General features: G+C 46.3%; 2 protein-coding genes across 6 annotated transcripts in view; one reads left to right on the plus strand and one right to left on the minus strand.

The window, feature by feature from the left end:
• The window catches only part of LOC105490740 (dehydrogenase/reductase 12), a 42,030-nt gene extending 22,823 nt beyond the window's left edge, over window positions 1–19,207 (plus strand). Inside the window, 5 exon segments of the mRNA XM_071081628.1 lie at window positions 4,216–4,277; window positions 5,388–5,492; window positions 7,535–7,625; window positions 10,173–10,307; window positions 17,347–19,207. Of these exon segments, the coding sequence (XP_070937729.1) occupies window positions 4,216–4,277; window positions 5,388–5,492; window positions 7,535–7,625; window positions 10,173–10,307; window positions 17,347–17,456 (503 nt within the window). The 3' untranslated portion in view covers window positions 17,457–19,207.
• The window catches only part of LOC105490744 (WD repeat and FYVE domain containing 2), a 202,629-nt gene continuing 195,083 nt past the window's right edge, over window positions 18,837–26,382 (minus strand). For all 5 annotated transcript variants that reach the window (XM_071081623.1, XM_071081621.1, XM_011756638.3 and 2 more), the window contains one exon: window positions 18,837–25,875. In XM_071081623.1, the coding sequence (XP_070937724.1) occupies window positions 25,846–25,875 (30 nt within the window). In that variant the 3' untranslated portion in view covers window positions 18,837–25,845. The remainder of the gene's footprint in view (window positions 25,876–26,382) is intronic.

Raw genomic sequence — 26,382 nt, forward strand, 5'->3', positions numbered from 1 at the left:
GCCCTTGATAAATACTTGTTCAGTGCATGGAACTGGATACGGTGGCGGGGATGAGTTGAGGTAGGGGGCAAAGGGGAAGGCCTGACTCATGCTAACGACTCTCTGAGCCCAAACCGAGAATACCCCATAAGAAGCCAGTGCCTTGAATGTCTTCTAATAGCTCATTTCCTCTGGGACTCTGTTCTGCAGTCTTCTGCAGGTAATGTGATCTTTGAAATCATCTTTATATAATGTGTGAAATTAGTGTGTGAGCCCTCCAGGCTCACTATGGGGTGTTTTTGTTACCGTACAAAAGAAGTACCAAATGGTGTTCACCAGTGCAGCTGTCTGCTCCTTTAAAATTAACACCAGAAACTTCCCAGGGACAGCAGGACAATGATTTTCTCTGGCAAATAGTAGCATGGATGGAAGCACATAACCCATTGGCTAGTAACCAAAGTAGCTTTAATTCAAGGTGGCTTTGAAGGTTTCTTAATAGAAATGCCAATCAGTTTTCCTCTGCTAAATTTACAAATTGAGATATATTTTTCTCATTAAAAATGATTATCTTTAAGGTTATTAAAATGTCATACTCAAGATATCATAATTTCAGAAACACTATGAATTTAGTATTTGGAGGATGCAGACGTGAGTTTCACAGTGCTCTAAGAACACACGGCATCTCCTTCAGCATCACCTGAGCTCGACACAGTTTTACCTCCCTTCTTAATTAGTTGATAGAGAGATTTGCTTCGAGTCATGTACCCATGTCATAAAAGTTCTTGTTGCCATATTTAGAAGACTATGTCCAACATAAATTCCACTCCCAGATCTCTTTCCCGTAATGAATCTCCATCGACATAATGAGTTCCTTGGAAGAAAGGCATTGTGTAAATTAAAAATACTAATGAGTCATAATGATAATGAATTAGTTTCCTTATTACTGGGAGCAGGACTAACCTTGGGCAACTTTTGCAGTAGCTGAAGGTGCCTTCCCTCCTCCCAGGCCTGCCCTCCCATGGGATTCTGTACTTTAAAATATCTCTTTTTCTCTCATCAAAACCTTAAATCACCCAAATGTCCCTGATATTAATAGGAAGTCTTAGAGGAAAGGAAGTTGTTGACCTGGTTCACAAGAAGATATGAATGACTAAAAGCACCCATTAACCATTTATAACAATGCCCTACCTGTGTCTATCCAGAGACATTCTTATTTATTTATTTTTGAGACGGAGTCTCACTCTGTTGCCCAGGCTGGAGTGCAGTGGCACAATCTCAGCTCACGGCAACCTCTGCCTCCCGGGTTCAAGCGATTCTCCTGCCTCAGCCTCCCGAGGAGCTGGGACTACAGTTGTGGGCCACCATGCCTGGCTAATTTTTGTATTTTTAGTAGAGATGGGGTCTCGCCATGTTGGCCAGGCTGGTCTCAAACTTCTGACCTCAAGTGATCTGCCCGCCTCAGCCTCCCAAAGTGCTGGGATTACAGGCGTGAGCCACCGCGCCCAGGAAACATTCTTATTTTAAAGGGTAGCTGGTTATCCTGGCAGAACTGGTGGACTTCCTAACTGAGGTAAGCCAAGTGTCTTAGGGTTTGTGTGGTCACAAGTAACAGGAACCCACATAGGAAGACTAAACAAAAAAATAATTTATCAATAGGCTACAAGGGCAGCCCTCACAGAACTCAATGGCAGAGGCACAGCTGGGCTTTGGGAGGGCGAGGGACAGGACAGGAGAACCTGTCAGCCGCTGAGGTGACCTTCTGCTTCCCGGGGACTGTTGTCCATGGACTCTTATCACAAGTGCTTCGTTCACTCTCTGTCTCTGCTTTTCCTTGCATCTGGGTCACATATGGCTGCCACTGAGTCACCTGTCCTCCATTCAGCATCCCATTTTTACACTCTTGTAGGGAGAGTTTGGCTGGGACAGCTTGGACCAGGTGTCACCCCCCTGGCCCAGTCCATCTGCCCATGGGGTCAAGGCCACATGGGACAAACACAGCGCCTGGCCCAGGGCGAAGACTCAGTTATGTGTGTGTTGTTGTTATGAACAGGATGTGTTTGGGGCCTACCCCTAAAAAGACGGAATGGGGCATGTTTCCCAAAGAAGTCCACTGCACCAGGCTGAGGAGTTGTTTGCTTAATTCAGTGGGGACCAGAGTGTTGAAGGACTTTGGGGGCAGGAAACTGACATTGGCTCACGTGTTAATGACAGGCCCGTTTGGATCTGTGTGAGCTGGGCAAGGAGCAACTGGTGCCATGTTCACTGAGGAAAGAATGACTTGCAGAATGGGTACCTTCCTTCTCCCTGGCATTGGTTGGCATGCAGCATGGCTGCGTGACTCAAGAAAAGGGAGATGCGCCATCTGTTTTCCACATTGTATGAACTTGCTGGGACTTTGGATAAGTCACTGAACCTCACTGGGATTCTATAACTCTAATTCTTTCAATAAGAGGTTATCTATATGCACACATACCCCCACGTATATGTGTTCACACATATGTGTATGCACATACATACTTACATATTGTGTATTATTTTAGCAGATTATTATTGTGTTTCTCTGGGAGTTTTTTAAAAAGCACCTGCTACTTGGCGGTCCCCTAGACGAGACAGTACTTGGCAGGGACAAGCGACCCAGCCAGCCCTCCTGCAGGTGACTGGGAATGAGAGCTGAGCACCTCCCAGGCAGGGAGGACAGGTGCCAAGGGGCTCACCCAAGCTCTCGCCGTCCTGAGAGGAGAGAGGAGGTGCCCTCGGCAGGCAGCAGAGCCAGCCCGGCTGCCAGCTTTCATTTCCCTTCCTCACAAGAGCCATTGATGACAATCCGTCAGGGCAGGCCGACACGGCAGATCGCTTCTGGCAGAAGTCCTTTCTACTTGTCATAAATTAAATCACAGAGAAAGCCACCGGCGGCGAATACAAAGGAAGTCCAAGACCACTGGCTGGAGGTTAACAGCTGTTAGTGACCCAGGGTTCAGGAGACTTCACAAATCCACAAATACGAACAAGGCAGGCTCCTCCAAATAAATTGGGCTGTGAACAACTAAGAATGCTGTCTGGGATGAAAGTCACAACTCAGAATCACAAATGATAATGCAGCAAGAGCAGGACAAAGGAGGCCTGCCCAGAGAACTTTCCAGTCCTCACAGGACATGCATACATTTTTATGTCACCACAAGCCCCTCTGATGCTGTGGGGTGGGCTGGTCAGCTATTATCTCCTGAAAATGCCACCGCACTTGCCTACGGTCACACCGCTGGTAAGTGCCAGAACCAGGGTTCAGAGGGAGGCCCCTGGATCCGCCTCCAGGACCCTTCCCACGATGCCAGGCAGCTCCTGCGAGCTGGATGCAGGCCATGTCGCAGGTGGTGCAGGAAGTTGTGGTGAGAGCTGGTCACACAGACACTCCGTGGCATAGCCCACAAAAGAGCCCAGGGCTCGTCACTTGAAGCCCCTAACTTGATTCCTGCCTCACTTTGGGGTGAGGGGCTTTAAACTCTCCCTTTTTTGTAAACACAGAGTAATAAACATTCATTGTTTAAAAAAATACAGGCATGTATAAGAAGAATATAGAAACAATTATCTCACCATTCAGAGATGAGCATTTTTAACCTTTCAGGGCATCACTCATCCTTGCAGACATTTTCTCTTCATCTTGACACATCTTTCCTCACCAAAATGGAATGGTATTGTTCCCACTGTTTTGTAACTTCTCATTCCATATATATTAGGAATGTCTTTCCATGTCAAATACACTTCAATGTTTTTCTCATTCCATTAGAAATGTTATATGTATATTTCTTGAAGAAATAACCATAAAGTTATATGCTCACTGTAAAAATACTCAAATCCAAACAGTGCAGAAATGTATAGCAAAGGAAGGAAAAGTTTTACTGAATTCCACCCTTGAGACCTAATTTAGCGGTATTGCTGAATTTCATCTTCACGTTTTTCTATGCACAGACTGGACATATAGATGCATTTTTCCTTCTGCAAAGTGGGCCCACCTACTGTTTGGCAGTGTTCTTTTTCCCTTCCTGTATTCCTGTAGCGTGGACATCTTTTCCTGTCGGTACATGAGGCTCTAAGTCATCTTTCTTCCAGTCCTGGGAAAAGGAACATTTGGGCCCTCTTGTAGGGCGCAGGTGCGGGCCAATGGGCCCCACATCAGTCCTGCAGGACCCCCTGAGTGGGGCTTCCTGCTGCCCCCTCACGGGATGCTGTGTGTTGCCTCAGGTGTGTACATTCTCACGACCGGCCTGATCCCTGTGCTGGAGAAAGAACACGACCCCCGAGTGGTGAGGTGACCTTGTGGGATGTTTTGATGGTAATGGACTTTGCTCCGGATAGGAAGTCAGTGGCCCTAGGTTTGCTGCCAGGCTGCCCTACGGGGGCCATTCTGTCCACATCCACGGCAAAACCCCAGTTCTGTCAGGGGGCCGAGAGGGAGGCAGAGGCATGCCAAGAGCACATTCAGACCCCAGCCCTCTCTGAACTCCCCCAACCCCCGACCCCCACTCCGGCTGTCACATGGGCGTCGGCAAAGCACTGGGGAGGGAGGCCTCCGAAGGGCCGGGGCGGCTTGTGGGGCGCTCAGGTCAGGGTGGTGCTGCTATTTCTGAGGACTGTCCTGCTCAGAGGGGAGGGGACTGGCTACTGGAGCCTGTTCTCCCCCAGCGGGTTGAAATATAAACTGGGAGAAAGCAGGAAGAAGACAGTTAATGTAGGCTGCCTTCTCTCTGCTGTGGTGGGCAGAATAATGATCCCTGCCACCCCCCCACCCCAACGTTCATATCCTAATCCTAGAACCTGTGACTGTGTCACCTTTATATAGCAGAAGGGACTTGGCAGCTGCAGTTCAGTTCAGGGTCTTGGGATGAGGAGCATGTCCTGGAGTATCCTCCATCGGCTCGATGGAGTCCCAAGGGTCCTTATGGGGAAAAGGAGGAGGGCGGGACTCAGAGGAAAACTGACCATGGAAGCAGAGGGTGGAGGATGTGGCTGTGAGCCGAGGAGTGCTGGCACAGCCTCTAGAAGTTGAAGGCAAGGAATGGAGTCTCCTCTGAAACCGCCAGAGGGGACATGGCTCTGCTGACACTTGGATTTTAGCCCATGAGCCCCACCTCAGACTTCTGGGCTCCAGAACCATACGAGAATACATGTAGGAGAATACATGTAGGAGAATACATGTAGGAGAATACATGTAGGAGAATACTGTAGGAGAATACATTAGGAGAATATTGTAGGAGAATACTGTAGGAGAATACTGTAGGAGAATACGTGTGTTTCTTCAGGCCACTAATTTTGTGGTCATTGGTCACAACAGGAAGAAGCACTGCTCCACAGAGGGTGAAGAGTGGAAGGGGTCACAGGCTTTAGTTTGTAAATCTCTGTTACCTTTATTGCAGATAACCGTCTCCTCAGGAGGAATGTTGGTTCAGAAACTGAACACCGATGATCTCCAGTCCGAAAGAACAGCATTTGATGGAACTATGGTCTACGCACAAAACAAGGTCAGTGAGATGGATTTCCCGAGACTGCATTTTACCCACAGGCTGCGTGGGCCCTTTTCCAAGGGATGCTTACTCTGGGATGCACATTAATTGGACCTTAGTAGTTCATGCAGCACCTGAAAATGTTCCCTCACCAAGAGGCTCCCCTTTGGGGAGCACAGCTCTGCTCAGACCCAGGTGGGCTTTCAGCAGCATCCTGGGAGCAGCCGCAAAGCTGCGACATCTCCTCTCGGTGTTCCTCAGACCCACACCGAACAGGATCCCAGCAGGGGGATCCATTACCCTGTGCTGCTCAGAGGGAATGAGGGCGGCGAGTGGTCCCTCCTCTCTCCTCTGGGCAGCTCTTGGCTCCCTGGAGGCCCACTGGGAGGGGCTGCACATTGGATTCTGAGGGAGGGAAGGGGCCACAGTCCAGAACCCTTGACTACTCTGAACAGAAAGTAGATTTCTCCAGATGGAGCATCCTTCATCTGAAAATCCCAAATCCAAAATGCTCCAAAATCCAAATCATTTTGAGTGCCGACATGATGTCACAAGTGGAAAATCCCACACCTTTGCTTTCTGATGCTTTTCATGAACACACATTTTGTTTCATGCACATTATTTTAAAAATATTGTATGAAATTCCCTTCAGACTATTTGTGAAGGCATATATGACACATAAATGAATTTTGTGTTTAGACTTGAGTTCTATCCCCAAGATATCTCCTTATGTATATGCAGATATTACAAAATCTGAAAAAATCTGAAACTTGAAACACTTCTGGGCCTCAGCATTTCAGATGAAGGATGCTCAACCTGTACTGCTGTATCTCTGCTTATTACAGCTACATTTAAAAGCCGGATATATATAACTTCCATATTTACAGTTCTTGCCCTTAAATTCACCCGGTAGGGCGCCCACATTGTCTGTAAGGCTGCCAGCACCCTCCGCCTTCCTTGTCGGTGCTGTGTGCCTTCCGAAGGTGGCCCTGTCTGAGACTCTCTGCACCTCCACTGCTTCCGCTTGTATGTCCCGGGTGTGCCCCAGTTTTGCTCCCTGACCCCGGACCAAATCCTGGTGAATGACATCTCACGACTCCAAATCCTGACATTTGAAAGACCGGCACTTCTTTACAGTTTTCCCAGAGGACATGGGAATAAACCATCCACTTGTAAATGAGGCCCAGAGATGGAGTTCTTTGCCAAGCATGATCAAACTACCCTGGGATGGGGCAATAGCGTGACTGCAGCTGGGAAAGGGGAGGATTTAAAGATTTTTATTGTCTATAACTGATGTATTCTCTGTGTCCAGTACATTTGCTGCAGTCTGCCTAAGGAAGGAGTTAATTAATATATATATATACACATACACACACACACACACACACATATATATATATATAGGCTCACTGCAACCTGCGTCTCTGGGTTTAAGCAATTCTCCTACCTCAGCCTCCTGAGTAGCTGGGATTACAGGTGCCCGCCACTACACCCAGCTAATTTTTGCATTTTTAGTAGAGACTGGGTTTCACCATGTTGGCCAGGCTGGTCTCGAACTCCTGACCTCAGGTGATCCGCCCGCCTCCCAAAGTGCTGGGATTACAGACTTGAGCCACCGTGCCGCGCCTTAATTCCCATATTAGCTGAACACACACTCTATGCCAGTCTGTGCTGGGGGCCTGAGGTCCAGCAGTGAACAGAACAGGTACCATCCCTGCCCTCAGTGAGCAGCAAAGAATAGTCACCCAGGCGCCTTGTGGACGAGGAACACCTGGGTGCTGAGCGGTGTAATTTCATGGGGGAGGGTCTGCTGTTCCTTCTCTCTCAGCGTTTTGCTGGGTTCGCTCATTGCTTGTTCTCGCCTCCTTTGGAGTGGGCAGGACCTGCTAGGTCCTGCTTGGGGATGCTGGGTAAAGACTGATTCTGGAGGAGGGTGACATCAAGTGGCTGTACATGCTGCAGAGTCCAGTGTAAGATAAGCCAGGCTGGGCAGGGCTTTTCTCCTGCCCTTCACCTAATGGCGTCTCCTCTCTCCTGTTCACCCCCTCGCTCCTGTCCAGAGACAGCAAGTGGTTCTGACGGAGTGGTGGGCCCAAGGGCACCCGGCCATCCATTTTTCTTCCATGCATCCTGGCTGGGCCGACACCTCAGGTATGTCATAGCCTTTAATTGCTGAGCCACTTATGTTTCATCTAAAAATACCTGAGCAGCCGACGGATTGACTCTCCCTAGGAATGACCTAAAACCAGCGTAATGAGGACTGGGGAGTAGCTTCATTTCCATTTAGGCAGGGGCGCGCTGGGACTGCAGCTGGGGGAAGCCTCATGCAGACACAGAGCTTTTGCTTCCAGCTTGCCCTGTGCAAGTCAGGGAAGGGGATGGTGGGAACGGGAGCGGGTGCGGCTGGGGCACCCTCCTAACTACAGTGTATCCTGGTGAGAGAGGGAGCTGGTGACCACTGTCATTTCCACATCAGAGAGGAATGAGCAGGGGCTGAGGAAGGGAGTGGGAGAGGCCCAGGCTGCCTCACCACTCCCCAGGTTTTTTGAAATAATGATGCATGAAGGTTTTTGGAAATAATGATGCATGACAGCCACAAGGACACAGCTCGAATGATCTGGAAGCGTGTTGGAGCAGCAGTGGAGGGTAGCAGAATTCTCTTCCAGATCTGCCTCACCAACTCCGTGACCTCATGCTGCTCACCTGGGCTCTCTGCAGCTCTTTCCTCCTCCACGAACAAGGGAACTGAAAGCAGCAGCAGCCACAGCACACACCCCAGGGTGCACCCGCGGCGCTAAGAGCTGGTCTCAGCGCTGTCTGCGGATTAACTTATTTGTCCTCAAGCCCCTGTGGGGTGGCCACTACTGTCTATTATCACACCCATTTACAGATGAGGGAACTGAGGCCCAGAGAAGCTAAGACCTCCCAGCTGGTCCTGGCCATGGGGTTTTGGGAATCAGGCTCTCACACACCGCTGGCATGGCCTTTCTGAAAACCACTATTTATCAGAAGCCTTGGAATTCATCCTAAGAAATAAAGATAGGGAAAACAAGGTTGCTTATCACAGTGCTGGTGGTAGGAGATGAAGTTAATAAATTATGGAACACCTGTGCAAAATCTGTTCCGGGCTGAAGACTCTGCTGTCAATCATGCCTATGGAAAAACCCTGTGTGCGCTATATCATTAAGTAAAGATACTGAGTTCCTGAATAGTACATGCCTCGTGATCTTATTTTTGTAACTACCACACCTCTATAGAAAAAGGTGTATGTTGGTGCTTTGTGGCATCTCATGGAGACCAGCTTGGAGATTTGGCAGAAATTAGTCCTCTGCTGTATAGATCTGAGGCTCCTATCTTAAATACAAAAAGGATGGTCTCAGCAAAGTATACCAGGGGAGACTCAGGCTGGGAGTGCTCAGAGAGCATGGCTTCTCGATTCTTCTCACTGCCTAATGGGAGACATACTTGGTTCTGCCTGTCCAGGGTGAATTCTAGGAGGCTGTGGGGGACCCCAGCCTCTTACCCTCCAAGGATACCATCCTGACAATCCCAACATCAGCTCAGATGTTTAAAATCTGCCTGGCAAGCCCACTACCAGGCTCTATCATCTGCGTCAAGGTGCGGTTTACCATGTGTTGTTCAGAGGTCATATATAGAGCAGCTCTCAGGTGCACATGACCTGTCTGTGGCCACAGGGGCCTGAGAGGGCTGAGCATATGGACATTTGTCACCTCTGAGTGACACACCACAAGGTTTTCAAATTTTTTCTTTTTGCCTATCAGTTTATCCTGATTTTTCTACAATAAACAAGTATTGCTTCTGTGAAAAGAAAAAAAGATGTTTATTTTTAATTTAAAAAAGGAGTGCTTTTGCTTAGGTGATCTTTCTAGCTCTACAATTCCAGGATCTCGGTACAGCTCTTAATTGTTGTTTTCTGTGGTTTATTTTCTTTCCTTGGCTTCGAGAGAGAACTATTTTGTTTCCCAATGTGCTCACTGTGGAGACACTGTGTTCCCTGAGGTCTGTGGGAAAATGGGGTGTGGACTGGAGCCAGAGCGTGTGGCTGGGTCCTCGAAGGCGTGGGCAGGTAGAGCGGCCGATGCAGGGCCACCAGCGGCACAGGCCACGGAGGCTACTCCAGGCAAACACCTCCCTGTAGCCCTGGGATGCAGAGGGTGGGACACCTCGAGGGGCTTGGCAGAGGAAGTGAACAATTCTTTCCTCTTATCTACTCCTCCCTAGAAAGAGGAAAATACTAAAACAGTCCAAGGAACCAACAGTCAGGATCCTCGAGCCTAGGATGATTTGAGAGGGCTCCTGAACCCAGGAGGCTGAGTGGTTTGCTCGGCCCAGCCTCACGGTGAGCCTCGCAGCTCATTAGAATCCTCTCAGGATGGAAAGGGGGGCTCTGCGGGCGACTGTGCTCTCGGGGCTGGGCTGGGTGCTGGTGCCCCGGGGACATGGGGACTCAGTCAGGCTCCGGTGAGCAGCACTTTCCATCAGATGACACCTTGGGGGCTTTGTAACGAGGTTCTTTGGAATTGGTTCCGAGTGGCTTGGGTGAGTGCTATTGTCAAATATAGCAGTTTATGATTCCATTTCATTTTTATACTTTTTTTTTGTATTAAGGGAAGTCAACCACATTTGCTGGAGAATGCTGTCCTAATCTGCCTGCCCCTTCCTTCTCCCAGGTGTGAGGCACGCGATGCATGGTGGGATTCCACGCCTGGTTCAGGGACCGCCTGCGCTCCGAGGCCCAGGGCGCCGACACGGTGCTGTGGCTGGCCCTCTCCTCTGCCGCAGCCGCGCAGCCCAGCAGCCGCTTCTTTCAAGGTGACTTCCTCCCTGGCTGTGAAGGCAGCTGACACAGGGCTGGGGGCAGCAGTTGGGCCTTCGAGGTGCACCTTCCCTTCCGTGAAACCTGGGATGGGACTGTCCCCTGGGCGGTGCCTGGGCTTCTTTGGCGAGATGATTGCTTTGCCTGCTGAGGTTAGTTTTGGGAAGTGCTTCACCCCGGGTTGGTAGCTTCTTTGAAGACTTGTGATAACCCTGTCATCAAGGTCCCATGGGAACAGGGGAGAGGCAGTTCCTACCTTGGGAATGGGAGATTTTCTCTGCGGTTTCCTCAGGCCAGGGAGGGGCACTATTCAAAGCAGCAGTGCAAAGGGAGTAACGGACTCTGCTTCTCTGCACTGCACAGGGAGTGACGGACTCGGTTTTTTTTTTTTTTTTTAAATTTATTTATTATTATTATACTTTAAGTTGTAGGGTACATGTGCATAATGTGCAGGTTTGTTACATATGTATACTTGTGCCATGTTGGTGTGCTGCACCCATCAACTCGTCATTTACATCAGGTATAACTCCCAATGCAATCCCTCCCCCCTCCCCCCTCCCCCCTCCCCCCTCCCCATGATAGGCCCCGGTGTGTGATGTTCCCCTTCCTGAGTCCAAGTGATCTCATTGTTCAGTTCCCACCTATGAGTGAGAACATGCAGTGTTTGGTTTTCTGTTCTTGTGATAGTTTGCTAAGAATGATGGTTTCCAGCTGCATCCATGTCCCTACAAAGGACACAAACTCATCCTTTTTTTAATGGCTGCATAGTATTCCATGGTGTATATGTGCCACATTTTCTTAATCCAATCTGTCACTGATGGACATTTGGGTTGATTCCAAGTCTTTGCTATTGTGAATAGTACTGCAATAAACATACGTGTGCATGTGTCTTTATAGCAGCATGATTTATAATCCTTTGGGTATATACCCAGTAATGGGATGGCTGGGTCATATGGTACATCTAGTTCTAGATCCTTGAGGAATCGCCATACTGTTTTCCATAATGGTTGAACTAGTTTACAATCCCACCAACAGTGTAAAAGTGTTCCTATTTCTCCACATCCTCTCCAGCACCTGTTGTTTCCTGACTTTTTAATGATCACCATTCTAACTGGTGTGAGATGGTATCTCATTGTGGTTTTGATTTGCATTTCTCTGATGGCCAGTGATGATGAGCATTTTTTCATGTGTCTGTTGGCTGTATGAATGTCTTCTTTTGAGAAATGTCTGTTCATATCCTTTGCCCACTTTTTGATGGGGTTGTTTGTTTTTTTCTTGTAAATTTGTTTCAGTTCTTTGTAGGTTCTGGATATTAGCCTTTTGTCAGATGAGTAGATTGCAAAAATTTTCTCCTATTCTGTAGGTTGCCTGTTCACTCTGATGGTAGTTTCTTTTGCTGTGCAGAAGCTCTTTAGTTTAATGAGATCCCATTTGTCAATTTTGGCTTTTGCTGCTGTTGTTTTGGTGTTTTAGACATGAAGTCTTTGCCCATGCCTATGTCCTGAATGGTACTACCTAGGTTTTCCTCTAGGATTTTTATGGTATTAGGTCTAACATTTAAGTCTCTAATCCATCTTGAATTAATTTTCGTATAAGGAGTAAGGAAAGGATCCAGTTTCAGCTTTCTACTTATGGCTAGCCAATTTTCCCAGCACCATTTATTAAATAGGGAATCCTTTCCCCATTTCTTGTTTCTCTCAGGTTTGTCAAAGATCAGATGGCTGTAGATGTGTGGTATTATTTCTGAGGACTCTGTTCTGTTCCATTGGTCTATATCTCTGTTTTGGTACCAGTACCATGCTGTTTTGGTTACTGTAGCCTTGTAGTATAGTTTGAAGTCAGGTAGCATGATGCCTCCAGCTTTGTTCTTTTGACTTAGGATTGTCTTGGAGATGCGGGCTCTTTTTTGGTTCCATATGAACTTTAAAGCAGTTTTTTTCCAATTCTGTGAAGAAACTCATTGGTAGCTTGATGGGGATGGCATTGAATCTATAAATTACCTTGGGCAGTATGGCCATTTTCACGATATTAATTCTTCCTATCCAAGAGCATGGTATGTTCTTCCATTTGTTTGTGTCCTCTTTTATTTCGCTGAGCAGTGGTTTGTAGTTCTCCTTGAAGAGGTCCTTTACATTCCTTGTAAGTTGGATTCCTAGGTATTTTATTCTCTTTGAAGCAATTGTGAATGGAAGTTCATTCCTGATTTGGCTCTCTGTTTGTCTGTTACTGGTGTATAAGAATGCTTGTGATTTTTGCACATTAATTTTGTATCCTGAGACTTTGCTGAAGTTGCTTATCAGCTTAAGGAGATTTTGGGCTGAGACAATGGGGTTTTCTAAATATACAATCATGTCATCTGCAAACAGGGACAATTTGATTTCTTCTTTTTCTAACTGAATACCCTTGATTTCTTTCTCTTGCCTAATTGCCCTAGCCAGAACTTCCAACACTATGTTGAATAGGAGTGGTGAGAGAGGGCATCCCTGTCTTGTGCCAGTTTTCAAAGGGAATTTTTCCAGTTTTTGCCCATTCAGTATGATATTGGCTGTGGGTTTGTCATAAATAGCTCTTATTATTTTGAGGTACATTCCATCAATACCGAATTTATTGAGCGTTTTTAGCATGAAGGGCTGTTGAATTTTGTCAAAAGCCTTTTCTGCATCTATTGAGATAATCATGTGGTTCTTGTCTTTGGTTCTGTTTATATGCTGGATTATGTTTATTGATTTGCGAATGTTGAACCAGCCTTGCATCCCAGGGATGAAGCCCACTTGATCATGGTGGATAAGCTTTTTGATGTGTTGCTGAATCCGGTTTGCCAGTATTTTATTGAGGATTTTTGCATCGATGTTCATCAGGGATATTGGTCTAAAATTCTCTTTTTTTGTTGTGTCTCTGCCAGGCTTTGGTATCAGGATGATGTTGGCCTCATAAAATGAGTTAGGGAGGATTCCCTCTTTTTCTATTGATTGGAATAGTTTCAGAAGGAATGGTACCAACTCCTCCTTGTACCTCTGGTAGAATTCAGCTGTGAATCCACCTGGTCCTGGACTTTTTTTGGTTGGTAGGCTATTAATTATTGCCTCAATTTCAGAGCCTGCTATTGGTCTATTCAGGGATTCAACTTATTCCTGGTTTACTCTTGGAAGAGTGTAAGTGTCCAGGAAATTATCTATTTCTTCTAGATTTTCCAGTTTATTTGCGTAGAGGTGTTTATAGTATTCTCTGATGGTAGTTTGTATTTCTGTGGGGTCGGTGGTGATATCCCCTTTATCATTTTTAATTGCGTCGATTTGATTCTTCTCTCTTTTCTTCTTTATTAGTCTTGCTAGTGATCTGTCAATTTTGTTGATCTTTTCAAAAAACCAACTCCTGGATTCATTGATTTTTTGGAGGGTTTTTTGTGTCTCTATCTCCTTCAGTTCTGCTCTGATCTTAGTTATTTCTTGCCTTCTGCTAGCTTTCGAATGTGTTTGCTCTTGCTTCTCTAGTTCTTTTAATTGCGATGTTAGAGTGTCAATTTTAGATCTTTCCTGCTTTCTCTTGTGGGCATTTAGTGCTATAAATTTCCCTCTACACACTGCTTTAAATGTGTCCCAGAGATTCTGGTATGTTGTATCTTTGTTCTCATTGGTTTCAAAGAACATCTTTATTTCTGCCTTCATTTCGTTATGTACCCAGTAGTCATTCAGGAGCAGGTTGTTCAGTTTCTATGTAGTTGAGTGGTTTTGATTGAGTTTCTTAGTCCTGAGTTCTAGTTTGATTGCACTGTGGTCTGAGAGACAGTTTGTTATAATTTCTGTTCTTGTACATTTGCTGAGGAGTGCTTTACTTCCAATTACGTGGTCAATTTTGGAGTAAGTACGATGTGGTGCTGAGAAGAATGTATATTCTGTTGATTTGGGGTGGAGAGTTCTATAGATGTCTATTAGGTCTGCTTGCTGCAGAGATGAGTTCAATTCCTGGATATCCTTGTTAACTTTCTGTCTCGTTGATCTGTCTAATGTTGACAGTGGAGTGTTGAAGTCTCCCATTATTATTGTATGGGAGTCTAAGTCTCTTTGTAAGTCTCTTTTTAAGTCTCTAAGGACTTGCTTTATGAATCTGGGTGCTCCTGTATTGGGTGCATATATATTTAGGATAGTTAGCTCTTCCTGTTGAATTGATCCCTTTACCATTATGTAATGGCCTTCTTTGTCTCTTTTGAACTTTGATGGTTTAAAGTCTGTTTTATCAGAGACTAGTATTGCAACCCCCGCTTTTTTTTGTTCTCCATTTGCTTGGTAAATCTTCCTCCATCCCTTTATTTTGAGCCTATGTATGTCTCTGCGTGTGAGATGGGTCTCCTGAATATAGCAGACTGATGGGTCTTGACTCTTTATCCAGTTTGCCAGTCTGTGTCTTTTAATTGGAGCATTTAGTCCATTTACATTTAAGGTTAAGATTGTTATGTGTGAACTTGATCCTGCCATTATGATATTAACTGGTTATTTTGCTCGTTAGTTAATGCAGTTTCTTCCTAGCCTCGATGGTCTTTACATTTTGGCATGTTTTTGCAATGGCTGGTACCGGTTGTTCCTTTCCATGTTTAGTGCTTCCTTCAGGGTCTCTTGTAAGGCAGGCCTAGTGGTGACAAAATCTCTAAGCATTTGCTTATCTGTAAAGGATTTTATTTCTCCTTCACTTATGAAACTTAGTTTGGCTGGATATGAAATTCTGGGTTTAAAATTCTTTTCTTTAAGAATGTTGAATATTGGCCCCCACTCTCTTCTGGCTTGTAGAGTTTCTGCCGAGAGATCTGCTGTTAGTCTGATGGGCTTCCCTTTGTGAGTAACCCGACCTTTCTCTCTGGCTGCCCTTAAGATTTTTTCCTTCATTTCAACTTTGGTGAATCTGGCAATTATGTGTCTTGGAGTTGCTCTTCTCGAGGAGTGTCTTTGTGGCGTTCTCTGTATTTCCTGGATTTGAATGTTGGCCTGCCCTACTAGGTTGGGGAAGTTCTCCTGGATGATATCCTGAAGAGTGTTTTCCAACTTGGTTCCATTTTCCCCCTCACTTTCAGGCACCCCAATCATACTTCTTGCAGGCTTTGTTCATTTCTTTTTGTTCTTTTTTCTTTTGGTTTCTCTTCTCGCTTCATTTCATTCATTTGATCCTCAATCGCTGATACTCTTTCTTCCAGTTGATCGAGTCGGTTACTGAAGCTTGTGCATTTGTCACGTATTTCTCGTGTCATGGTTTTCATCTCTTTCATTTCGTTTAGGACCTTCTCTGCATTAATTACTCTAGCCATCAATTCTTCCACTTTTTTTTCAAGATTTTTAGTTTCTTTGCGCTGGGTACGTAATTCCTCCTTTAGCTCTGAGAAATTTGATGGACTGAAGCCTTCTTCTCTCATCTCGTCAAAGTCATTCTCCGTCCAGCTTTGATCCGTTGCTGGCGATGAGCTGCGCTCCTTTGCTGGGGGAGATGCGCTCTTATTTTTTGAATTTCCAGCTTTTCTGCCCTGCTTTTTCCCCATCTTTGTGGTTTTATCTGCCTCTGGTCTTTGATGATGGTGATGTACTGATGGGGCTTTGGTGTAGGTGTCCTTCCTGTTTGATAGTTTTCCTTCTAACAGTCAGGACCCTCAGCTGTAGGTCTGTTTGAGATTGCTTGAGGTCCACTCCAGACCCTGTTTGCCTGGGTATCAGCAGCAGAGGCTGCAGAAGATAGAATATTGCTGAACAGTGAGGGTACCTGTCTGATTCTTTCTTTGGAAGCTTCCTCTCAGGGGTGTACTCCACCCTGTGAGGTGTGGGGTGTCAGACTGCCCCTAGTGGGGGATGTCTCCCAGTTAGGCTACTCAGGGGTCAGGGACCCACTTGAGCAGGGAGTCTATCCCTTCTCAGATCTCAACCTCCGTGTTAGGAGATCCACTGCTCTCTTCAAAGCTGTCAGACAGAGTTGTTTGCGTCTGCAGAGGTTTCTGCTGCGTTTGTTATTGTTTACTGTGCCCTGTCCCCAGAGGTGGAGTCTACAGAGACAGGCAGGTTTCCTTGAGCTGCTGTGAGCTCCACCCAGTTCGAGCTTCCCAGCAGCTTTGTTTACCTACTTAAGCCTCAGCAATGGCGGGAGCCCCTCCCCCAGCCTTGCTGCTGCCTTGCCGGTAGATCACAGACTGCTGTGCTAGCAATGAGGGAGGCTCCGTGGGTGTGGGACCCTCCCGGCCAGGTGTGGGATATGATCTCCTGGTGTGCCTGTTTGCTTAAAGCGCAGTATTGGGGTGGGAGTTACCCGATTTTCCAGGTGTTGTGTATCTCAGTTCCCCTGGCTAGGAAAAGGGATTCCCTTCCCCCTTGTGCTTCCCAGGTGAGGCAATGCCTCACCCTGCTTCAGCTCTCGCTGGTCGGGCTGCAGCAGCTGACCAGCACCGATCGTCCAGCACTCCCCAGTGAGATGAACCCAGTACCTCAGTTGAAAATGCAGAAATCACCGGTCTTCTGTGTCGCTCGCTCTGGGAGTTGGAGACTGGAGCTGTTCCTATTCGGCCATCTTGCTCCGCCCCCCCGGACTCGGTTTTTCTATTTTTGGAAGCAGTGCTCTGTTCACATCTCTTCCCAATGGGCGCCTAAGGGGGCAGGCATGTGAGTGGATGCCATCCGAAGACAGCACTTTACCTTGGGTAGAAGCCAGGCTCTTTGCTCTGCTTCTCTTTCCTCTGTTCTTGATGAGAACCACCCTTGCTTGAGGAATTCTGAAGCGCAGGTGACCCCTGGGATATCCAGGAGGATAGCCGTGCCCCTTCCCGCTGATCACCCAAATGTGGTCTCCCGTCCAGCCCTGGCTGCAGCCTCCCAGTTACTGAACTGCACTTTACATATCAATCCATGCTGCCTAATCCGTGGGGGACCTTTGAAGGCAGGGATGGGGTCTAACACCCGTGGGGCGCCGCCACGCCAGCAGGCATCAGTTCAAGGCCTGAGCAGCACAGGGACATGGACCCAGCCATGCTGCGGCAGCTCACACCTCTCTGCTGTTCCTTCTCACTTTTAGATTGGAAGCCAGTTTCCACACACTTGCCTCTCACTAGAACGTCCTCCTCACCAGCTGAAGAGGAGACACTCATTGAAATCCTAGAGCAGCTGGCTCAGACATTTAAATAGACCAACTGAGGCACAGTGTGGTACCAGAATTGCCTTAGAAAATACCAGGTGTGGTCTAGGGGCCAGTGAACAAGACCTCACTTCAACTTCCCCTCAAAGACGTTGTGCCTTACAGTGAGGGGCCTACAAGGGCTGGGAACTTTTATTTCAAAATAAATACTACCGGGGCTGTGATCAGGCTGGCCGTGACTCCTGCAGCAGGTTCTTAAGTCTCTCATTTATTCCAGAATGTGGTTTTCTAAAGAATTCGAAGTTCGAGATGAACCACCATTGCCAGTCTGAGGGGACCCAGGGTTGGAGGCAGCAGGAATGCCCCGCTGTGGACTCCACTTCCCCTCCCTTTCTCAGCTCCTCCAGTGTCGGAGGCTGGTGCTGGGCCCCCCCACCCCCCACCTCAGGAGAGGGCTGGACACTGCCTTTGCTGTGCATGGTCCCAGGAGCACAAATGTAACCAACGGATGCTGCATATTTACATACACAATTGAATGAGGCCTAGTTTGCATTTGCTTAAGACTAGGAGTGGCTTCAGTAATGTATGTGGCATTCTGGTACTACACTTTGATGAAACCTCTAATTTACACCATTTTACCTCTTAGTGACTCCAGGAAAAGTTGCAATAAAACCAATGAGCAGATTTAGAATACATCTACATACATTCTTCGTGTCCATGGTGGAATCAACATAACTCAGGCCCCACAGCAGAGGAGAACCCAGACGGCTGCAGCTTCTCAGTGGTCCTTGAGACACTGATCCAGGGCTCATCAGCCAAGGGCCACAAGGAAGGGATTTTTCTGGGTGTGCCAGCCTGAAACATCAGCATCTTTCTGACAAAAGGAGGCACCATCAAGCAAGCACCAGCTCCATTTGACTCATGCCTCCTTTTCTGCAGGAGGATGAGGGGCCTCAGCAATGCTGGGTGTGGGCGAGGCTGTGCTGGGCGAACACCGGGACGGGACAGCCCAGCCACTCTTTCAACCCTGATTCCATAGCATGCAGGTCACTCGGTGCCTTTGCACCGATTTTTCTTCTCCATAAAATGAACCTTACAAGTTTTAAAAGAGGCTTTCCCTGGCAGTGTTTGCCCCGAAGTCATTTCTCCTCATTTGGAAAGTTTACTAAACACAGGAAAAAGCCGACTTACATGATAAAGAAAAAGAGCTCCATGGCCTGAGCCCGTGTGCTGTACTTAGACTGTGGTGAACGGGGCTCATCGTCACCTCCAAACAGCAGCTCTCCCTGGCGTCTAGACAGCAGGTGGAGTGGTCTGGAACCTCCCCCTCCCACCAACTGGACAGAACCCACAGGGCTAAACAGCACAGCAAGGCTGTCGGGGTGCGTGTGTGTGGCCACATGTAACAGTGATGGGACCACAGCTGCAGAAAGGTTTTCACAGAGATTTATTTTAAACCATGGAGGCAACTCTGCATTGAGAGTTGTACATTGGTAATGTATACACGTATATTTTGGTTAGAGGGAAGCACAGTGGGAAAGTGAGCAGAGTAAAAAACATTCACAATATTCAGCAGCATTTGAATGGAGGCCTGGATACAGACATTTCAACATCCTAGGAAATTCTTGCTCATTGCCACCTAATCCCATTCAGGAAGTCAGTGTCAGGACCGGCAGGGAGCGTGGTAAATGCTGGAGGGGTCCAGCTAGACCACACGGGCGAAATCTGTTCCAACGTCGGGCTTATTACATTCTCAGCCTGACCCCCCCGAATAATCTCACTTCAGAAAAAGAAAGAAAAAGATAGCCATACGGCAACATGCCCACTGCAGCCAGGTCCAGATGTGGGCTGCAGCCTGGTGGATGTAGAGAATGGAAGATCCGTGTCCCTGGTTAGAAGTAGAGTGGTAGGCAGGCACTAATGTGGGGCCAGCACCTTCCCTGTTGTCCAGTTAGTAACAGTTTTTGTACATTTCATGTAAAGATTTCCTTTTGCAAAATGACAGTACCTTGAAAAACAAAGTCATGTAAAAAGCAAGGCAAATGGTATAAGACACAAATCCATAAGAGTACAATGGTTTCAAGTGACACTAGTGTTTTGGTCCATATGTCATACTGGCATATACTGCTGATGTAAGGCTGCCATCCACTAAAATGATAAAAGAGAGTGTATATGTGAAACATATTTTTCAAAGCATTTTCCCCTTTTGTGTGAGTGACAGCTCACCTTTTCATGCATCCCCGAGAACCAAGGGAAAAAAGAATCGTAAGTATCAAGGTCAGATTCTCAATCTAACCTTTCAGCCAACCTGTAATTCCTGACACTTCCAAGAAAGTCAGATACTCTTCCTGACTGGTAAAGGTAAACATTTTGAGGTATCTGTTTTTAGTGAGGTGGTACCATAATTAATTTCCGCACTTACCATCTTAAAAAACATTTTTCCCCTACAACCTCATGAAAAGAAACTTTACCATCTTTTCCCAAAACCAAACCTAGTAGGCTGTAGATGGAAAAAGTCCAGAAAGTAACTCACTTGATATGATGGAAGACAACAAAGGCATGTGGTGATAGACCCTCCTGTATCCAAGGGAAGCCAGCAACATGTAGGCAGCTCACTGGTGATGGATTAGGCATGCCCAATAATAAACGAGACTCGTGGAATCGTAGAATCACAGGATTGGAAGGGACCTTAAGAATGATGATCAAATTCATCCCTCACTCAAGCCTTTAATCTCCCTTTCAACATCTCTGGCAAAGGCTCTACGCTCTTAAAAAAATTCCCTGGTATGGGACGTGCAAGGAAGATATCCCATTCCAATTTGGGACTGGTCTAATGTATAGACACTGCTTTCATGTGCTAAAGCTAAGTAGGCTTCTTGGTGGAAAGGAGATAATGTTTAAAGGCAAAAATCCAAACCACAACCCTGGAGGGCTGACATGTGATTCCGGGTTAAGAAGCTGAGCTGAAGTTTTAACAGGAACACAGATGTTTCTGGACTCAGTTTTGGACATAGATCTTTGGGTCCTACAAGGAAAAGGCAAATGATGTGATAGCAAAGACAGGCGCTGCCATCCCCCTGCGTGGTGTTCCTGCCTCCACAGGGCCAGGTCTCCCAGACAGACCTGTAGCTGAATTGACAAAACTCTGCCTTCCCCTTGCAAGTGCCCCTGTAAGGAGGATCCCCCACATTGTACTGGAATCATCTGCGACTTGCAAGAGCAGAAAGTGGAGGGCAGCAGCTGCCTGCGTCTGCACCCAAACACTTGGCCCCGCCTATCTGTGCAATGCCACACTGGACTAGAACAATCCCCTCTTGCCACAGGTCCAGGGCTTTCCTTTTCCAAAGTGGAGCAGCTGAGCCCAGCACACCTTTGGTGTTAGTCTGTGAGTCCTTCCTGGTAGCAGGCCGTGCACTCATAGGCTCCACCTCCTCCTCCCAGACTCCAGTGAGAGGCTGTGCACCCAAAGATCCAGAATTAGTTACCCTGGGTCACTTCCAGATAACAGTTCTAGGGATTTCCAAAGAAAAAGAAACTGATACTATTATAATATAAACTAATAGTAGCGTTGGCTGCAGGAGGAGCGTCTGGGGAAACCCCTCGCAGTGAGCCGTGTGCTGCTTTCCTCTGAGGCCAGGGAGCAACAGCATCTGATAGCAACAAGCTCGGTTCCGGGATGCAGCTGAGTTACTTGGCTGTTCTCTGGCAGCTCCAGCCCACTTGTGATCCCTGGACACACCACACTGACTCCAGCTCTCAGGCCTTTGTTTATGCTGTTTCTGAAGCCTGGAAAGTCATTTCCATTTTTCCCCCTTATGACTCACTCCTCATCCTTTAACACTGAGCTCAAAGTCCTTTCCTCTGTGAAGCCCCTCCTGCCACACCTGCTGGGTTAGTGGCACCCTGGCATGCCTCTATTATGACCACATTGCACTGAAAAGACCCATTTACTCACTGTGTGACCTCTGCCCAGCCTGAGAATGGGCTGCAGACAGCTTGCACCGCCAGTGCCTAAAGCCTGGTGGCTGGTGAGCGCTCAACACATTGACATGAACATTCAAATCTCAGGGATCATCTAGAGAACTCAGTGTTCAACAGGAACTTAATTTCTGTGTTTTCCAATCCAGTTAATAAATATCTGTCTTCATACCAGGAAAAATTCAGTAGTATTTTAAAGGAGAAAAAATAAGAATGTATTGGTAAAATGCTTTCTTTCACTTCGAAGTATCTTAGTGAACAAGAACACTTACCTAGAATTAAAATTCTATGAATAGCCATAACCAGAGGAATCTCATTTAGTGAATATTTGTGTCCAGTAACTGTGACCCACGCTTAGAGCTATCCTTTTGCTTAAAAACAAAAATTTGGGCCTTAAGAAGTGATTAATATCAGTCAAAAATAAATTATACTTTTTATTCAGGGCCTTGCTCTGCTGCCCAGGCTAGACTGCAGTAGTGCAATCATAGCTCACTGCATCCTTGAATTCCTGGGCTCAAGTGATCTTCCTGCTTCAGCTTCCTGAGTAGCTGGGAATACAGGTGTGTGCCACCAGACCCAACTAAGTTTTACATTTTTGGTAGCGACAGGTCTTGCTGTGTTGCCCAGGCTGGTCTTGAACTCTTGGGCTCAGCGATCCTCCCGCCTCGTCCTCCCAAAGTGTTCAGATTATAGATGTGAGCCATGGCACCTGGCCTATATTTTATAAAATGAATCTCAGAAAATGAAAATGTGATATTCCATAAGGGCAGTGCTGTAAGCCTGGGAATCACAGCCAAATGGGGTAGGGTGAATTTTAAGTGCCCCTGGATTTCCATTTCAGTTTTGCCTCTGGGGTGGTTTGAGGGGAATGTATAGGAAGGAATTTATGTGGATGAAGGCAATAATTACCTCCCCCACCACAGGGCTGTAGCCAAAAAAAGTGTCATATATGCTTCTGATAAGAGGAACAAAGCTGGTTCCAGACAGCGCCCTGTCTCAAGGCGCTGAAAGTCTCTCCTCCCACTCATGCCATTACTAAGTAATGTTCAAGAACAGCTACTCCTTAAACATTCTTTTCTCTTGTTTACGTCTCAGTCATATCTAACTGCCCCGTATAACTAATGTGTTTTCTGCTTGGAACACTCTAGATCTCTGAAGATGCCTTCCAGTTTTGTGACTTTATGATTTCTGGAATAATTAAAACAATCAAATGAGAAACACATTATGGTGGATTGACCTCATACAAAATGACATAAGATTCCAAATGTTTAATCTCAAACCATTTTGCTATTGTGAAGACACACTCAGACAGTAATGTCAAGTAATGTCATTCGTTTGGAGGAACTAAGAGCATGTGGTTGGTTTTGTCCCACCAGCTAGAGAACTCTGCATATGATATGTGTAGATCTGCCACTTTCTCAACGCAGGCAAGTTAGGCATTATTTGCAAGAGCTGCTATATGTTTAAGCAACAGAGCAAAAATATATGTAAAGTGCAAATCCAACAGGGTAAAACAAGAATTATGAGAGTTCACCTAGACAGAACAAAAGCCAAGTAGTGGCGCCAGCTTTCACTCCTAAGGAATGGAGCCTCCATTTCCCTAAAATGCTTGGAAGACACCCAACACCAGCACATATTTCTCTACAAATTACAAAAATGGGGGAGACACTTAATGCAAAACTCAAGAATTCACAGTATTACAAACACACAGTTGGTTTGCTAAACACATTTCATCAAATTCAAGCACCCATACAGATGAGAGAAAAGGGAAGAGCAACAGATACCTTGACATATCTGTGGTTTTCTGATCATGATTCTCAACACCAGTGAGATGTGAAGTGGCTTCAGCCTCTAGTGGCTCTGTGGGCTGGGAGGAAGACAGTAGAGTGGCATGCAAGGCCACAGGCCAGAGCGACTGTAGAGGACATATGTGATCTGACGGGGATACTCTGCTTCCCGAATAAGGTCTGAAGCCATCTAGACCTATCTCAGAACCCACACAGCTTGCTGGGCGCCTGGGCCTTTGCTGCCCTAATACTGTTTTCCTCTCTCTGTAGGCAGGCCAAAGTTTAGGAAGGGAAAATGGAGTGACTCATGTCTATTACTCATTTCCAACACACAGTCCTCTATTACATACAACTTAGTAAGTGGCCGCAGGTTCTAGTAATAAACTACAAAATAGATATTTGAGTATTTTAAATTTAATTCCCTTGTTAAAGCTCTCTCACAGAGCAATCATGCAGAAAAGACTCCAAGTAGTTATAACAGTTTTGACTGATGCAAGCAAGGGTAGTGTGGAGCAGGACAGCGAAGCGACAAGTGCTAATAGCCTGTGCAGGGCATGCGTGTGCCTCTTCAGAGCTCCGGTCACATGGGCTGCACTGGGCCGATGGCTCAGGTGACAGCTTCCATGTACCATGGCTGCATGGGACACATGCACTGGTCCTGCTTCCCAATGCTAGGGCAGCAGAATCACCTCTAGCAAGGCCCCACCCCCGGGAAGCACACATAGGGGCAGTGCCCGAGGATGGCTTGTAGTACTTCCCCCTAGTTAGAGAAGTAATGAATGATTGTGAGGGCAAAAAACGGCTCTCCAGGAAAAGAGGGAAAATAATAGGGAGGATTTTGATTTCACTCCCGTTATGTATCACCACCAAAAAAACCTGTAGAATCAGAAGAGAGCAAGACACTGTGGGGTGGGGCTTGGGTCGGGAAGGACAAGCAATTGGCCTGTGTTCCTCAAGAGACTGGCGAGCTCCCTGATGCTCCCGACATGTGAGGTTGAATGAACTGTGCGTGTAAAGTGCTTAGGAGGGGTAGGCACCTGGCGCAGGCTTGCCATTAATTTTTATTCTATTTTTACAGGGGAAAATAAGATGTTTAAAAGGGACTTCAGTATCCTGAGTTGAGTCACTACACACAAGAATATTTCATTTTCTCAAGCTTGATTGGATTCCCTTAGAAATAAGAGTTCTTCAGGTTCACTTTCTAAAGTCCTCTTTTCCATTCCCATAGGAACACAGCCTGCACTGTAGGTACCATTCTGTCTCGGATCAACCACATACCGTTTTAGTAAGAAAGTGTGCAAAGTGTTCTGATGAAACACATTAAGATAAAATGTTTAAATATCTAGTTTTTAAAGGGATAGAATACAGAGGGTGAGGAATACAGCAGGATTACAATCCTGCCGTAATGAACATGTTCAAGTTCAGAGATGATGTCACACAGAAACACACGATTTAAAGACACTTATTTTCAGAGCATGTATGGTGGGGCTCCCCAACCCCGGGCTGCAGGTGGGTACCCATCCATGGCCTGTGAGGAATGGGGGGCACCCATCAGAAGTGAGCAGCGGGCAAGCAAGCACTACTGCCTGGGCTCCGCCTCCCATCAGATCAGCGGTGGCGTTAGATTCTCATAGGAGCACGAACCGTATTGTGAACGGCGCATGCGAGGGATCTAGGTTGCATGCTCCTTGTGAGAGGCTAGTGCCTGCTGATCTGAGGTGGAACAGTTTCATTTTGAAACCGGTCCCTGCTGCCAACAAGGTTGAGGACCACTGATGTAGGATTTTGTGTGTGTGTGTCATTTGTTTTCATTGTTATGAGTGAGGGAGAGCTGTGTCAAAAAAGCTAAAACATGAGGCTCGGGAGGCTCCAACTGAATTCTAAATGATCAGGCACTAATCGTTGAAGCTCTGAGTTAAAATAATCTACTTCTGTGATAACCATGGTTGGGAGCAGCTTTCTCACAGCATTTTTTTTTTTTTAAAATGCGGGAAAGACAGAGGCAACTGAGGCAGAAACACAGTCTTTTCTACTCAATAAGAACGTGAATGAGGCAGACATTACAAACAAATCGCTCTTCAGGCGATTCCAGCAGCTGGCTGGTGAATCCACATGATGAGTTTCCGAATCTCTCCACTGAGGAGGACATGAAAGCAGAAACACTGGGAATAAATAATGTAAATACATCCCCTTCAGGAAAGGCAGAGAGGTGCAGGTAGGTGCAGAGGGGAGAGAACAAAAAGCCGCTGGCCATGTGACACATGTTGAAGTAAAGAAAATACAGAAACTATAATGACCAAAATACTCTGAGTGGATACTTCCCTTATTTCTCTGACACACAAAGCAACACATAAAATGGGGTGTGGAAAGTATAAAATTAAACACCCCACACAGATTTTTCGGTATACTCAAAACAATGCAGCACAGCCAGACTGTATAAACCATTTGTTAAAAAAATAGCTTCTTTTATATTGTATGAACAAGTTGGAAGAGTCCCCTTGCAAGTTCTCACTCGCCGGGTCCCCACTGTGCGCATGGGTCATCTGCAAATTCATCCAGGGTCTTTAGTTTCTTTCTTACTTCTCACATGTCTGCTTTACCACTCTGGTAATGACTTGGATTAAAACAACCATTTCTTTAGTAAATACTATCTTTCTGATTCCTGGGAGAGTCATCAAGACACGACTGGGGTCATATCCCACAACTGCAAATAGGAAAAGATACAGAATGAACTAAAATTAAATTGTGTTGAGGATAACAGTCCTTAGAACTAAATTCTTCAAGGAAATTTTTTTCATTTAACAAACAACCACATACTATACTAACATGATTTCTAAATCTATAAATTTTTTTTCATCAAAAAAGTTCAAATAAAGCTCAAAAACATGACAATGACAGCTTGAAATTTTGATGTAGCTAATGAAGAATAACGGCAGATTCAATCTATTAATGGCTGAGAGGACTGGGAAGACAAGCTGCCCTGCAGATCCTCCTGTGAGTCACTAAAAGGGAAACACTGCAGAGCACTGTGTTGACATCTGAGACAGCTTTCGATGAGCCAACATGAAAGAGACAATATAGATCTGTCCCACCCTCCAAATAGATTGAATCCATTAAATAACTCAATCCATTAACGGGACGCTAAGCACGTGCTGTGTCCTTTCCATTTAAACTTCCAAACCATTTTACAAGATACCTCGTTTTCAAAAAT

This window comes from Macaca nemestrina, chromosome 16, assembly GCF_043159975.1.
Source record: "Macaca nemestrina isolate mMacNem1 chromosome 16, mMacNem.hap1, whole genome shotgun sequence".
In the NCBI taxonomy this organism is placed as follows: Eukaryota; Metazoa; Chordata; class Mammalia; order Primates; family Cercopithecidae; genus Macaca; species Macaca nemestrina.